Source organism: Pipistrellus hanaki (genome assembly GCF_964339955.1).
Source record: "Pipistrellus hanaki genome assembly, chromosome: 11".
NCBI lineage: Eukaryota > Metazoa > Chordata > Mammalia > Chiroptera > Vespertilionidae > Pipistrellus > Pipistrellus hanaki.
The window spans coordinates 30,366,121-30,383,298 of NC_140513.1; the positions used below are offsets into that span (position 1 = coordinate 30,366,121).

Sequence of the window (17,178 nt, forward strand, 5' to 3'; positions counted from 1 at the left end):
TAAATATAAGTGTATATATATGTGGGCTAGTACACATACATATATTTATAGGTTCTATCCCCTGAGATGGCCTAAAAGCAGTGACATCGGTTTCTAATACATTCTCCAATAAAAGTAACAAGCTCATTGCAGAAATGGCTGATTCTAGGGTTGGCAGAGGGAATCATGAGATGACTCTGAAGCATCTTGTGTTGCCAGAAAGTAAGGACGTGCTCATAAAGCTAAAAGGTAGGGCCCTAGGAAAGGCCCAGAGCCAACCTGAGAGAACTTCCAATGGCCCAACCTGGAACAATAGGAGCAGCAAAAATAACAATAGTATGGAATTATAATCCCTGGAATAAAATAAAGACCCACAAATCCATAATGATATGAACAAAATAACTGAATAAATAAAGAGAGGGAGAAGGGGCAGCTCATCCTTACAGAAGAATTGCAATTAATACATGTACAAGGAATGATAGAAATAGGAAACTGGTGTTAGAACACCACAATAATAATTGTGGGCAAGGTCTATGGATGAATGCTAAAATTAGTGGACAAAAGCTTGAGAAACTTGTTTTAAAGAATCTACCTCTCCTCATATTTGTTAATAACAAGGGGAAAAAGGTAACTCTACAGTGAAGAAACCTGGCAGACATCATTTTAACCAAGCCATCTAGGCTAACATCGCCAGTAAAAAGATGTACCTACAGCACCTACTCCTGATACGATGCACTGGGAAGGGCACAGTCTCTACAATGTTCTTCCCAAGAGTGAACAACCTCATTCAAACTCTGAGAAAACATCAGACAAGCTGAAGTTAGAGACAGTCTCCAACGTGACTTGCCAATGTTCTTCAAAAGTGTTAAGGTCATGAAAGGCAAGGAAAGATGGGGAAACTCACAGTTTAGAGCGATGCCTCTAAGGCAAGGTTGGATCTAGGATTGGATTCTGGAACAGAGATAAGAATAAGTAGTGGGAACATTGGTTTAAGTCTGCACTTTAGTTAATGGTATTGTGTTAACATTAGTTTTTAAAATTTGACCGTTGTACTGTGGTTATATAAGATGCTAACATTGGGGAAAATGGGTGAAGGTTATACTTACACCATCTTTGCAAGTTTTCCATCTGTCTGAAATTATTTTAAGTTAAAAAAGAGAAGTCTTTAGGCTGATCTACTTCATTGTTTATATTTTGACTTGGTTTAGTTTATTTTTTATTTTATTTTTTTTTTTTATTTTTTTTTTATTTTTTTTTTTCATATTTATTTTTTATTTTTTTTTAATATATTTTATTGATTTTTTTTTACCCCCTCCCTCCCTCCCACACATCCCCTCCCTCCCCAGAGTTTTGTGTCCATTGGTTGCACTTATATGCATGTATACAAGTCCTTCGGTTGATCTATTATCTCCCCCAGATCTTCCTCCCGTCCCCACTGTAACTTGACAGTCTACTTGTTGATATACTGTCTCAATATCTATCTTATGGTTCACCAGTTTATAATGTTCTTTATTATCCACAAATGAGTGAGGTCATGTGGTGTTTCTCTTTCATTGATTGGCTTATTTCACTCAGCATGATGTTCTCCAATTCCATCCAGGATGCTGCAAATGATGAGAAATCCTTCTTTTTTATGGCAGCATAGTATTCCATTGTGTAGATGTACCAAAGTTTTTGGATCCAATCATCTGCTGACGGGCACCTAGGCTGTTTCCAGATTCTGGCTATTGTAGATTGTGCTGCTATGAACATAGGGGTGCATATATCCTTTCTGATTGGTGTTTCAAGTTTCTTGGGATATATTCCTAGAAGTGGGATTACTGGGTCAAATGGGAGTTCCATTTTCAGTTTTTTGAGGAAACTCCACACTGTTCTCCACAGTGGTTGCACCAGTCTACATTCCCACCAGCAGTGCGCGAGGGTTCCTTTTTCTCCGCAACCTCGCCAACACTTGTCGTTTGTTGATTTGTTGATGTTGGCCATTCTGACAGGTGTGAGATGGTACCGCATTGTTGTTTTGATTTGCATCTCTCGGATAATTAGTGACTTTGAGCATGTTTTCATGTGCTTTTTGGCCTTCCTTCTGTCTTCTTTTGAAAATATTCTATTTAGGTCCATTGCCCATTTTTTAATTGGATCATTCATCTTCCTTTTATTTAGTTGTATAAGCTGTTTGTAGATGTTGGAGATTAAACCTTTATCAGTGGTAACATTTGCAAATATGTTCTCCCACACAGTGGGCTTTCTTGTTGTTTTGTTGATGGTTTCTTTTGCTGTAAAAAAGCTTTTTATTTTGATGTAGTCCCATTTGTTTATTTTCTCTTTAGCTTCCATTGCACTAGGGGTAGTATCAGTGAAGAAGTTTTTTTGGCATACGTCTGAGATTTTGTTGCCTGTGGATGCTTCAAGTATTTTTATGGTTTCCCGTCTGATGTTTAAGTCCTGTATCCATTTTGAGTTTATTTTTGTGTATGGTGTAAGTTGGTGATCTAGTTTCATTCTTTTGCATGTATCTGTCCAATTTTCCCAACACCATTTATTGAAGAGACTGTCTTGACTCCATTGTATATTAGTGCCTCCTTTGTCAAATATTAATTGAGCATAGTGATTTGGGTTGATATCTGGGTTCTCGATTTGATTCCATTGATCTATATGTCTGTTTTTGTGCCAGTACCAGGCTGTTTTGAGAACAGTGGCTTTGTAATACAGTTTGAAGTCTGGTATTGAGATACCTCCTACTTTACTCTTCTTTCTCAGGATTGCTGTGGCTATTCGGGGTCTTTTATTGTTCCAAATGAACTTTTGGAGAGTTCTTTCTAGGTCAGTGAAATATGCCGTTGGTATTTTAATGGGGAGTGCATTGAACTTATAGATTGCTTTAGGAAGTATGGACATTTTGATGATGTTGATTCTACCAATCCATGAACATGGTATGTTCTTCCATCTGTTTACATCTTCCTCTATTTCTTTTTTCAGTGTCGTGTAGTTTTCCGCAAATAGGTCCTTTACTTCCTTAGTTAAGTTTATTCCTAGGTATCTTAATTTTTTTGGTGCGATCGTAAATGGAATTGCTTTTTTAGTCTCTGTTTCTATAAACTCACTGTTGGTGTATAGAAATGCCATAGATTTCTTGGTGTTAATTTTGTATCCTGCTACATTGCCAAATTCATTTATTAAGCCAATTAGTTTTTTAATGGAGTCTTTTGGGTTTTTTATATACAATATCATGTCGTCTGCAAATAAGGATAACTTTACTTCTTCTTTTCCAATTTGGATGCCTTTTATTTCCTCCTCTTGTCTAATTGCAATGGCTAGTACTTCCAGTACTATGTCAAAGAGGAGTGGCGATAGTGGGCATCCCTGTCTTGTTCCTGTTCTTAGAGGGAATGGTTTTAGTTTTTGCCCATTGAGTATGATGTTTGCTGTGGGTTTATCATATATAGCTTTTATTACGTTGAGGTATGATCCTTGTACTCCCACCTTGTTAAGAGTTTTTATCAGGAAAGGGTGTTGGATTTTATCAAATGCTTTTTCTGCATCAATTGATATGACTATATGATTTTTATCTTTCAACTTGTTTATGTGATGTATCACGTTTATTGATTTGCGGATATTGTACCAACCTTGCATTCCTGGTATAAATCCTACTTGGTCATGGTGTATGATCTTTGTGATGCTCTGCTGGAGCCGATTTGCTAGAATTTTGTTGAGGATTTTGGCATCTATGTTCATGAGGGATATTGGCCTGTAATTCTCTTTCATTGAGTTGTCTTTATCGGGTTTTGGTATTAGGGTGATGCTGGCTTCATAGAAGGAGTTTGGAAGTGTTCCTTCCTCTTGAATTTTTTGGAATAGTCTGAGGAGGATAGGTTTTAGTTCTTCCTTGAATGTTTGGTAAAACTCTCCTGTGAAGCCATCTGGCCCTGGGCTTTTGTTTGCTGGAAGCTTTTTGATGACTGTTTCAATTTCTTCCCAAGTCACTGGTCTATTGAGATTTTTAGATTCTTCCTGATTGAGTTTTGGAAGTTTGTATTTTTCTAGGAATATGTCCATTTCCTCCAGGTTGTTCAGTTTGTTGGAATAGAGTTGTTCGTAGTATTTTGTAACAATCCGTTGTATTTCGGTGGGGTCTGTTGTTATTTCACCTCTTTCATTTCTGATTTTGTTTATTTGGGTCCTCTCTCTTTGTTTCTTGGTTAGCCTGGCTAGAGGTCCATCTATCTTGTTTATTCTTTCAAAGAACCAGCTCTTGGTTTTGTTGATCTTATGTATTGTTTTTTTGGTCTCTATGTCGTTTATCTCTGCTCTGATTTTTGTTATTTCCTTCCTTCTGCTTACACTGGGTTTTTCTTGTTGCTCCTTTTCTAACTCTTTGAGTTGTAGAGTTAGATCATCTGTTACTATTTTTTCTAGTTTTTTGCAATAGGCTTGTAAGGATATGAACTTCCCTCTCAAAACTGCTTTTGCTGTGTCCCAAAGATTTTGGATTGTTGTGCTTTCATTGTCATTTGTTTCCAGGATGTTTTTAATTTCTTCCTTGATTTCTCTGGTAACCCAGTCCTTGTTTAATAGCAAGCTGTTTAGTCTCCATGTGTTTGATTTCTTTGGATTATTTTTATTGTAGTTAATTTCCAGTTTTATGCCATTATGGTCTGAGAAGATACTTGATATGATTTCTATCTTCTTGAATTTGAAGAGACTTTGCCTATGTCCCAAAATGTGGTCTATCTTTGAGAATGTCCCATGTGCACTTGAGAAGAATGTATATTCTGTGGCTTTGGGGTGGAGTGTCCTGAAGATGTCAATTAATTCCATCTGGTCTAGTGAGTCATTTAGGATTGATATTTCTTTGCTGATTTTTTGTTTAGATGATTTGTCGAAGGGTGACAGTGGGGTATTAAAATCTCCTACTATGATTGTATTGCTATTAATCTCTCCCTTAATGTCCTCTAGCAGTTTTTTAATGTATTTGGTTGCTCCTGTATTGGGTGCATATATATTTACCAGAGTTATTTCTTCTTGTTGGATTGTTCCCTTTAGTATTATGAAGTGGCCTTCATTATCTCTTGTTATGTCCTTCACTCTGAGATCTAATTTGTCAGATATAAGTATTGCTACCCCAGCTTTTTTTCATTTCCATTTGCCTGGAAAACTTTTTTCCATCCCTTCACCCTCAGTCTGTGTGCATCTCTTTTTCTGAGGTGGGTTTCTTGTAGACAACAGATGTATGGGTCTTGTTTTCTTATCCAATCTGTTACCCTATGTCTTTTGATTGGAGCATTTAATCCATTTACATTTAAGGTTATTATTGATAGGTACTCATTTGACGCCATTTTTATTCTATACCCGTGTTCCTTCTTCACTTCTTATTTCTTTATTTTTACAGTAGACCCTTTAGCATTTCTTGCATTGCTGGTTTGGTGGAGATAAATTCCTTCAGTCTTTTTTTGTCTGTGAAGCTCCTGATTTCCCCTTCAATTTTGATTGATAGCCTTGCTGGGTACAGTATTCTTGGATTCAGACCCTTCCTTTGCATGACTTTGTATATTTCATCCCATTCCCTTCTGGCCTGATAAGTTTCTGTTGAGAAATCAGTTGCTAGTCTGATGGGGGTTCCTTTGTATGTAACTTTCTGTCTCTCTCTGGCTGCTTTTAAGATTCTTACTTTGTCGTTGTTGTTTGCCAATTTAATTATAATGTGCCTTGGAGTCTGTCTTCTGGGATTCATTTTGCTTGGGACTCTGCGGGCATCTTGGATTTGTGTGGGTTTTTTCTTTTCTATTTCAGGAAAGTTTTCTGTCATTATTTCTTGAAATACTTTTTCCATGTCTACCTCAGTTTCCTTTCCTTCTGGAACCCCTATTATTCGAATATTATTTTGTTTTGTTTTGTCCCAAAGCTCCCGTAGGCTCTCCTCCTGCTTTTTAATCTTTTTTTCTAGAAGTTGCTCTACTTGGGTATTTTTTTCCATCTTATCTTCTAGCTCACTGATGCGGTCCTCTGCTTCATCTAGTCTACTCTTGATGCTTTCTATTGAGTTCTTCATGGTAGCGATGTCACTTTTCATTTCTTCTTGGTTCTTCTTCAGTTCCTCATGACTCTCCTTCATTTCCTCATGGTTCTTTCTCATTTCTTCTTGGCTTTTGTCAAATTTCTCTTCCATTCTTTTTAGCCATGCTATGATCATTACTCTGAATTCTTGCTCTGGCAGGCTGCTTACCTCTGGCTCGTTTACTTCCTTTTCTGGTGATGCCTGCTTTTCTTTCAAGTGCGGACTATGTTTTTGTCTCCCCATGGCCTCTCTTTTCAGGATGTCTGGTTATGTGGTATTCCTTCTCCTGCGTTGATTTTGAGGTACAAAATACAACACTCACCACTTCAGGCTGTTCACCTCTAACATGAAAAGAATTTAAAACCTTTGAAACAGCTATGAGCCACTGGATATTTCAGAATTCTAACTTGATGGTGGTAAAAAAGCATGAAATTCATGCAGGGCTCCTGTCTGGCCTGCTGCCTCTGAGGCTGGGGGCCTCTCTTAGTTTATTTTTTAGTGTTCAGACCTGGGTGGTAGATTAGTGGAAAAATGTGGATCATGACCCCCAAAACAAACTGTCTTAGGGGCTGTCAGAATAGTTCTATTTCCCCTCTGCACCACACAACTATTTATAGCCTTTTGATTTTGAGGTTACAATGTGAGCAATAGCTTCCACATAGGTTTCTGAGCAGTTGCTGCACAAAAGTGCATAGACTTTGCACTCAGAAAGATATGAATTAAGTCACATCTCTGCTGGTTAATCAGCTATGTGATGTTGATCAAGTTATTAAGCATCTTTTTCTGTCCTGATTGTTAAAACAGATAACAATACCTACATGTAAGGTTGATATGGGAATTAGAGAAAAGATATGCAAATGTTTAATAAATGGTATATCCTGAGTACTTGGTATGTGTTATTTTTACTAATTACTATTATTACTATGTATTGGCTAGGTGAGGCAATTGCATGAGGAAATAAGGCCATGGTTAGCAAGTTAAAACCTAGAAATGCTAATAACTTCACTTAAAGGCAGGATGATCTTCCAGAGAGATGAGGGAAAGTATGCCTTGGCTCATTAGGAAAATAGGCTCAAGGGAAAAGATATTCTGATTTGGGAGTTTTAAGCAGAAATTGATTGATCAGCATTTTTTTAAAAAAAGCATTTCATGTACTTCTTCTCAATGGAAAATAAAAACCAATGAATTATTTGGTTAGAAAACTAGTCAACAGAGAAAATCTGATTAGTTAGAAAAGCTGAAATGGAACTTACCTCTGCTATGGGAATTGGTGGTTTGCCTACAAGCCTTCACAACTTGGTTTATGGAAAACCATTGTGGAATATTTAATATTTAGCATTCTCACATTTGGAACACCATATGTTTGACAAGATGTCTCATGCACCATATGCTCTGAGATGGGTGAGGACTGGGTCAGTAAATGATGACTATCTTTTTCTCTTTTAATGCTAAGGACCCAGAATTTCCATTATTTAAAAAAATTAAATTTGAGGTAGGGAGGGGCAGATTGAACACTGGTCAATAAAAATCCCCTGGAGTTTCCATCGCATTTGTCTTCTGAAGAACGCATCTCTTTAGAAAGCTGAAGTTTTGAAATAATTGGATTTCATAATTCCAAGTTTCTTGCTCTGAATTTCTGTTCGTTCACCCTTTCCTTTCCCCCCATACTCAGTTGGAAGTCACTCACAGTGCCTTAGAACCGAGGATCCCACCCTCAATCCAGCCAGAGGAGGACTGTCTTGGTTGTAGGTAGTTGGTTACAGTCTACAGGCAGATTGGACCCAGTGCTTTTGATTTTAAGCTTTCCCATTTTTAAACATGTTTCACCCACTTACATCATTGTCTCTAAGGATGACAAATTCACTTTGGAAATCCACTCTCCTTGGACAACCTCCTGAAGCACCCTGTGTTAGGACATGCTTTCTGATAGCATGACCTGGGAAACCATGGATGCAAGGGCATGCTGAACCCGCAACTCCCTCCCCAAATAGAGCTGACCCTGAGGTTTTTATGTTGGCAGCCAGAAAGGACTAGGAAGCCTATTGGTGAGTTTCCTTTCTAATGGGAAAAGATCGTTTCTGGGTTAGAGCAGTGTGCTTTTTCTAGAGGTACTTTTGGGAAAGACATGGAATGGCATGAAAACAGGCCCAGTGATGTGAGGTTTCACTCTGGGGATGGTGCCAAGAAGCCAGACAGCATTATTTCCCACCAGCTGCTCCTGCCATTGAAAGGCTGTTCTCTGCTCCCCGGGACAATTGCTTCACAGACACTTGTAACTAGGAGTGAGAGTGGTGCCCAGGATTTAGGGCAGCCCTGCACTGAAAAGGGTTGGACTGCTGCCTCAAATCACTGGTCAAGAATTTCTCTGTTTAGAGAGTCCTCTTTTGTTTTTAAGTTTCAGGAGGTATTAAACAATCAAGGCTGCTTAGAAACCTGTGTTGGGAGGGGTATGGAGTAGTAACTTGGCTTTGTGGGAAGGACTTGGGGCACTCAAGTTACAAGAACAAAGCGCTATCACAATAGCTTGAAAGTTGGATACACTGGCTAGTGTTTCAGTTGTGGCCCAGGGTTTGCGCACTGCCATATTTGGGGAAATTGTCATGTTCCTTCAGCAGAAAGCAGAATTTGGTGCTAAACTAAAATGATTGCTCATAATGGACTCTGTCTATATCCGATAGAATGGGATGCCTAATGCAGATAGGTTGCAGTCTGGAGTCACTTAGCTAACTGGGATGTCATAATTTTAGTGGAGGGAGGAGCAAACATGTGAACTGGTTATCTTATTTGGGCCAAAAGACAGACATAAGAATAAGTGGGGCTGGGAAAAATGCCATTTTATTTCTGTTTTGCATTAGGGAACAAGTGGATACCCAAGGCAGGATGGTCTCACATCTTGGTTGTGAGAACCTCTTGGGCTTGGTTTAGATGAAGACAGAAATTAATTAGGGAGATAATGGTTAAGTGTCATCATTAGTGAGAGAAGCGTTTGCCAGAGGCAAGAAATCCAGCAGGCAAGAACATCAGAGCTGACCAGAGACTAGCAGGTTGAAAGTTTCAAAATAGCTTTAAATATGATTTTTAAGACAAGCTGGAAAAAAGATTAGACTGTAACTAGGATGTATAACTTGGAGAAATAAAAACAGTGTAGGCTAGGAAGTGACAGTCTGAAGCAGACTTCTATTTCTTTTCACCCCTGCCCCAGCAGATCTTCCAAAGGTTCAGTTGTAATTGTGTGTTAGATGCATGGAGGTCAATAATAAGCATTTTAGCCTGGGCTGCTAAGAGAAAACACCATAGATAGGGTAGCTTAAAAGGACATTTATTTCTCACAATTCTAGAGGCTGGGAAGTACAAATCAAAGTGAAGACAGATTTGTATCCTGGTAAGGACTTCCTTTCTGGCTTACAGATGGCTGCCTTCTTCCTGTGTCCTCAGAAGTTACTGGGGGTGAGGTGGTGGGGCAGGAAGCAAGAGCTTATACTCTGGTCTCTCTTCCTCTTTCTTAAAAGGGCACTAATACCATCGTAGGATCCCCACCATAAGGACTTATTTTAAACCTAATCACCTGCCAAAGACTGCACACCTCTAAATATTATCACACTGGAGTTTGGGCTTTTTTTTACATGTGAATTTTAGGGGAATCAACAAACATTTAGTTCATATCAAGGAGTTGGAGTTCTAGGTATCTCTTGATGAGAAACAAATCTCAAAATTCAGTGGCTCAAAACAATGCAATGTTATTGTATCTCAGAATTTTGTGAGTTGGGAATTTGAGCAGGGCTCAGCTGGGTGATTATTCTGCCCAACATGGTGTTGCCGAGGCTCCCTCAGTAACATTCAGCTAGTGGCTGGTCTGATGTGGGGGTTTCACACACCTTCAGATGAGATCTTGTACTTTCAGGGTGGTATGGTCACAGACCAACACCTCTTCATATGCCTGGTGCCTTGATGGGGCTGGAGAGTGGGGCGTGGGGAGGAGGGGTGCTCCCTGTGCATGTGGTTTTGGGGCCTTTCCACATGGCCTGTCCAGCAGGGTGTTTGAACTTCCTACATGTCCACTTTGGGCTCCAAGTGCAAATGGAACCACTTACCAGATAAACTGTAAAAGAGAGTGGATTTTGGGGAGAGGTGGTGAGTTTTGGACATATTAAGTTTGGGCTGCCTGTGAGATGCTGAGATGGTGATGTTCAGTTGGGTCTGAAGCTTAATGAGGAGGGTTAGGCTGCAGATAGAGACTTGGGAGCCCCCGAGGCCTTCAGTACTTCAAAGCCCTGAGAATAGATCCAAGAGATGAGGAAGAGAGTATAGAGGGAGATGAGAATCTGAAAGCTAAACAATATCCTTTGTAAAGGATGGTCCATAAGGAGAAACCTGCAAAGGAGACTGGCCAGCATCACACAGAGAAGGAAGAATAAAATGAGGAGAGAGAATAGAGAGACATTAGGGTAGTTATTCACTTAGTAAAGGGGAATGGTTCTAGTTTCAAACATCAAGAAGGAAGGAGGATCAGAGGACACTATATTGCCAAGAGCTTTGACTCCAGGAAGACTGAAGCAAATCCTGTCCCTGTCACTTGCTGGTTATATGACTTCAAGCAAGCTCTTTGACCCAGGCTCAGTTTTTAATCTGAAAAATGGGTATACTATTAGTACCTATGCTATAGGGTTGTTCTTTAAATGCATTATTCGATTTTATCAACATATGTCACTGGTCTTTTTACTCTTCTATGCTTTAAAGAGTCTGTGAAGATCTATGGATCTAGCAACTAAGAGACCTTTGACCTTGGAATAGTTGGGTGACACTTTAAATTTATATGGCTTGAAAGCAAATTCCATTGTAATAAGCTTAAAAGAATTATATAATTTCCTTATGATTGCATTTGGTTTCCTAGTGCACTTTAAATAAACAGTAGAGAATGTTTTATAACCACTACTACTATTTTTTTTTTCTTGAACTGTACATTAAGGACTTCTTGGATGTAGAGCTAGGAATTGGAACACAAGTGTCAGGCTGCTCCTTTCCCCATCCTTTTTTGTAAATAAAGTTTTATTGCAACACACCCTTCTATTGACTTATGAGTTATCTGTGGCTGCTTTCATGCACCAGTAGCAGAGTTGAGTAGTTCCGACAGAGATCACATAGACCACAAAGCCTAAAACATTTATTGTCTGGTCCTTTAGAAAAACAAAGGTGCTTAATGCTTTCTTAGGCTTCCTGTTTCCGGTTGTGTTTCTTACAGTATTTCTTCTCCTGGTTATTGCTTCTATGATGCTCATCACTGAGAATCTAGAATACAAAAGTATTTATGGCTGAAAGAGTAAAACACACTACACAAAAGCAATGAAGGTTTTTTATTTTTATTTTTACACCGACAATAACTTTTGAGTGTTCCTGATCTACAGATGTTGTTGCGGTGTGTAGTAGGTTTTATTGAAACTGGAGTGGAAACCATTGTTACTGGAGCTAAATAACCAGGCCTAGCTCTAACTTTTCTATGCAGGGCAGGGCTGCATTCATTCATTCATTCCGATGGCATTCTTCTCTCCCCCATCCTCTGTCTCCCCCCCCCCCCCCACACACACCCCAGTAAAGCCAGAGGACCCAGAAATGGCATGAACTGGCTAGATAACGCAGAGACTGAGTTACTCGGGGCTTTGTCCAGCTGTAATGTGAGAATCAGGCCATCTTTTCAGGGAGATGATGAGAAGTGGTCAGTTTTGAATCTGGGTTACTCCTGAGGGAAGAAAGAATCTCTTTTTTGGGGGGCTGGGGGTGGGGGGACACATTCATTCTTGTTTAAAGCCCCATTGGTTCTTTACTACATTACTCTTGTCTAGGACACCAAGGGTTTTGAGAAAGATAACAGAGAGGTGTGTAATTTATTCTGTAATCACTGGCTAAATCAGTTTCAACAGAAGCCTAGCATTTGAAGATAACAGATATTGTTTACTTTTGGGAGTGTGTGTGCGCGCGCGCGTGCGCGTAGCTACTGAATTAAAAATCAATCTATTTAGTCACAAACACCACTTCACACCTATCTTTTTCTCAAGACAAAATTAGAAAGTACAAAGGAAATGCATTATTTCTATCAAAGGGTAGGGAAAAACAATTTTAGGGTAAGCATAGCTGAACCAAGACAAATTAAAAAGAAACATTTGCTGGCAACATTCTCATCCTGCAGGTTCATAGAATGTGAAACATGAGAGCTGAAGGAACCTTAGGGTCCCCCTGTTCCCCTCCTTCCCCCCCAAGATCACAGGTAAGGAAATCAGGCCTCGAGGCTTTACCTTTCTGCTTTCCACCCCTCCGTGTGGCTTCCTCCCACTCCCTTTTCTTCAAGCTGCTGTCAATCAAAATAAATTTGTTTTAAGAAATGGCTTGAAATGTGGTCAGGCTATATTGTCAAAGCTAAAAACCTGGTTAAACTCGGACCTCTCACAGGGGACTTGCAGTGAGCAGGGTTCAAACCAAAAGCAAAAGGAATACGCCTCCAAGGGAAGGATCTTAACTACTCTGGAGGGCAGTTTCTGGTGGAGAGTTAGGGAGACTGTCTTAGGTCCAGTCCCCAGAAAACAGATCCTGAGAGGAAAATTCCAGGTTTGTTAGGAAATGTTCCTAGGAAAAGACTTGTAGGAGAGCTGGGGATGGGAAGGGATGGGGAGTACAAGGAGGCCTGAGAGTGCGGTGTCAGGCAGTGTTCAGAGGGGATGTGGGCTCAGTCCCACAGAGGAGCTCGAGAGTAGTGTAGGCCGTGCCTGAGAGTTGTCATGGCCACGGGGTGAAGGGGCAGACGTCGGATCCTTCCACAGCTGTCGGGTATTAAAGAGCTGCCTGGCTGTGGGGTGGGTGTGAGTGGGGGGCTCAGTTCTTGCCTGGCAGTGGATTCCAGTAACCCGAGGGAGTCAGACGATTGTGTAACTAAAGGGAGAGCTACCTGAAGGGACCTGGGCACAGCCCTGTCAGAGCCCTGACAGCAGACACCTTCCTGACACCTTCAAATCACACTGGGGCGCATCCTCCAGTGCTGCCCGCTCCCTGAGCTCATTAGCTACAATCAGCGATTGGGTCTCAGCTTCTGCAGTCTTTGGAATTGTGATTCTAAATGAGAGCCCAGGAAAGGAAAGTTTCCGTTGGAGTAAACCAAGCACAAATTCAGATTTTTGGATTGGCACACTTTCGTTTCAGCCTCTCTCAGGGTATATCAGTTTCCAGGAAGAAAACAAAAGAGCATATATTCCAAGCAGCAAGAGAAAGGAAAATAGAAATACATGTTCTAAGGCTTATCTCTAATGACCATGGTGGTTATTTTCTGCCAGACTTGAATTCATTGCCCAACTCATGACTCTAAAAGGAAGAATGAAGAAAGGGGGAATATTCTATTCATGTAAAACAGGGAAGATGGGGTGAGAGAGGAAAAGAATGACAAAGGTGGGCTCCTTAAGGGGAGGGCAGTGTACCAGCTTAGGGGGCTCTCTCAGTGAATGTGAAGAAATGGGGATGGGTGGTGTGTAACTGAGTCTTCACTATGCCCCAGGCTCTATTCTAAGAGCTTCTTAATGAATTACCCTTTAAGCTTCACAATGATGCTGTAAGCGAGGAAATAGAGGAACTGGTCCGAGGTCACACCACTGGTAAGTGGCAGAGCTGGGGTCCGAATCCAGGCCTGTTGGCTTCTGAGTTGGACCAGAGTGTCAGCCCCAGGAGCTTAGCTGGATTCAGCATCTGCCTATTATCTATGAAATGCTTGAGTCTAAATGACATGAAATCCACCTTTATCCTCCAAGTAGAGCTTATCTTTCTTTCTTTCTTTTTTTTTTAAACACTTTATTTTTTAAAATATATTTTATTGATTTTCCACAGAGAGGAAGAGAGGGGGATAGAGAGCTAGAAATGTTGATGAGAGAGAAACATCAACCAGCTGCCTTCTGCACACCCCCACTGGGGATATGCCCTCAACCAAGGTACATGTCCTTGACCGGAATCGAACCTGGGACCTTTCAGTCCATAGACTGATGCTCTATCCACTGAGCCAAACTGGTTTTGACAGAGCTTATCTTTCTTTCCTCCTTTTTTAAAACATTGATTTTTAAATTATTCATGGAATGTACCAACACATTTAAAAAGTTTGAGTTAAAACATCACAGAAAAAAATGTAAGTCATTATTTCTTTTGATCAACACCTCGAAATTCCTATTCCCTCCCTGTTACCCATTCTCACTGCTATCAGTTCAATGTATATAATTTCAGATATTAAAAAAAAACATTTAGATGCTTATTATGTATTCTTTTAAAATATATGATAGTGTTTTGACCCTTTTATTTAAAAAGAAAACACACGAATTGTATGATACCACACTTTAGAGGTTCCCAAACTTTCTTGGCTGATGGCTTTCTTAGCATCTTAGTAATGTTTCCTACTCCTACATGGCAGATACAGCCAATTGACCATGGCCCTCCTCACTGAACCTTCATCCTCCACGCCCCCCCCCCCCTCCTCGCCCCCCACAAACTCCATCTCAGAACCCTTCTCATAGCCCTGGGAGATGGCCACTGACTAATCGGAGTGGGCACACAAGGTGAAACTTACTGTCATCCCTGGAGGCAGAGAAAAGGTGGAGAGGTAGGTTGACCTTAGGCTGAGAAAGGCCAAGGAGTTCAAAGGATGACAGGCAAAGCAAATTCAGAAAGCATGTTTATATTTCAGGCTTTATTGGCAAAATGACTGGTGATTTTCCTCTGTGAGATAATAGCAGTAGGTATTGATCTCTGGCTGCTGTTATTTGTTTTCTTGCCTTAGTTCTAAGCTATTCTGTTTATTTCTAGAAAAGTAATTTCATCACCAGACACCCCTTTAATTATTCTCTGGGAGTCCATATATTAGAAGATGTTGGTCTATCAATTAAAACGCACTTAAGTAACAGCAACAGCATCAGCAAACAAGCATTTCTTGTTTTCCATGTGCCAGCCACTGTTTAAGTGTCTTATGTTTAATATGTTTTAAAATGCTTGCAAGGTAGATACTATTACTATTCTCATTTTATAGTTGTTGAAATTGAGGCACAGAGAGGTTAAACATTTTTGCATAAGGTTATATAGCCAGTAAGTGGTAAAATCAATACATTTTCCACTCGTCCATTGTAATGCTATAAAGAACAAACATCATTTCTGACTAGATGGAGACAATAAAAAAATAGAATAGTGGTTTCCAGGGGCTGGGAGGAAGGCGCAAAAAGTTATTGTTTAATAAGCATAGAGTTAAAATTTTACAAAATAGAAAAAGTCCTGGAGATGGATGGTGGTGATTTTGAATGCATTTAATACCGCTAAATTGTACACTTTAAAATGGTTACAATGGTTATGTATATTTTATCACAATAAAAAAATTGGGGAAAGGGAAGATAACCAGGGCTTCCAAAATGAGGTGATATAATTTTGGCCATATGCAAAGAAACCTGCTATTTGAGCTTGTGCAATGTATCTGGTGATTTTCTGTTAGAGCCTTCCTGAAAAGACACCCATTCTTTTTTTTTGTTGTTCATTCTCACCTGAGTATATTTCCCCCCATAGATTGTTATGGGATGAGGGGGAAAGTGAGAGATAAACATTGATGTGGACGAGACACATAGATTGGTTGCTTCCTGCCCTGACCCGGGCTGGGGATTGAACCTGTAATTCAGGTACATGCCCTTGACCAGGAATCAAACCCACAACCCTTTGGTGCCCAGGCTGACACTCTAACCACCAAGCAACATCGGCCAGAACACTAGTCTTGTTTTTGAAGGCCACAGAGCTCTCATACTCTGGATTGGAAACTCCTGGTTTGACCACTCGATTTTTCAGTTCCTGGTGAAAGAGAGAACATTCATTGTGGAGAATGATCCTTTTTAGAGTGAACTGATCCATCGGGAGGCTGCATGGCCAAGGCCCAGGGCCTTCCTCTGGAATTCCACTGCACACTGCCCTCCCAGTTATTCACTGGGTGACCTTAGGCAAGTTGGTTAACTCCTGAGCCCAGACTTCTCATCTGTAAATGGAGTGGTAGTGATGGTCCATGGAGACTCTTAGAAGAGTACCTGGCACTTAAGCACTCAGCAAATGCTTTCTTTTGTTAAACCTTATCATTTTGTATTACATCAAGCAATAGTGACAATGCAGAACCTTGAGGCTTCTGGATGATACAATGAGAGAGAAGTGTAAGCACTCAACTGATAAGTGTCCCCCTTCCTCCCCTCTATCAAACAGGGTTGGGGGGATCCATAGTGGGGACTCCCAGACCTCTTGGTGGATACGCAGTGGCAACCCCCTATTGTCTTCATAAATTATAGGTGTATAAAGTGATGTTTCCTGACATTCCCTAAGTGGTTTCAGGGACATCATGTGATATCAAAAGCTGCCCAGATCTCAACATGTTGAAGTGACCATCACATATGTGTGGAGAGAGCTGGCCACAGGGACTAGCATGAAGTCTGCTTTAGATGCCTGCCCAGGTCTTTGAGCTCCTTTGTTTTGTGAGGGGGCTGATTTTCCTTCATGATGACCTCAGGCCTCTGAATTGAGATATTAAAAATCATTTGTTCTCCCTACCACAAAGGAAGAATCAGCTCTGGGCATTGCGGGGCTGATGCTGGCTTGGCCCACTGTTAACCCAGGAGGAGGCTGCTTCAGGGGAGGTGGGGGGCAAGGTGCTGATGCTGTCTTGGATTGTGACTCTGAGGTCAATGATGTCCAAGTCCTTAGCCATCTCTGGTTTTCCTAGAGCAATGGAACTCAAAGGATCACCGAGGATCAACTAGAGCCACTAGAACATCCAGTTAGGTGCATGTCCGCTCTCTTGTCCTTCTCCCCTAGCAACAGTGTGACTCAAACCCTGCAAGTGTTATTTCTCCGCAGTTTATACCCTTGCCTATAGTATTATGGTTGCCAAATTGTTCATGTGGGTCTTCAGAGGTGGAACCCTGAGGAATAGCTATAGGAACCAAGGCTGTACTTTGGAAAAAGAGTATCTTTATTAAATTCCTTTTAGTTATTAAATATGCATCATATGGTCCAGCCATTTGATCTGCAATCTTTTTCTTTCTCCCCAGCACTGGCTTGAACCGAACAAGTCCATCTGCAAGCAAATGAAATGTAAGTGCCAACCTGTGGGT

General features: G+C 40.5%; 1 protein-coding gene across 3 annotated transcripts in view; it reads left to right on the forward strand.

Annotated features, from left to right (window-relative positions):
* FRMD3 (FERM domain containing 3) overlaps positions 1–17,178 on the forward strand; it is a 218,490-nt gene that overhangs the window by 114,190 nt on the left and 87,122 nt on the right. For all 3 annotated transcript variants that reach the window (XM_084899384.1, XM_084899385.1, XM_084899383.1), the window contains exon 3: positions 17,116–17,158. In XM_084899384.1, coding sequence (XP_084755510.1) covers positions 17,116–17,158 — 43 coding nt within the window. The remainder of the gene's footprint in view (positions 1–17,115; positions 17,159–17,178) is intronic.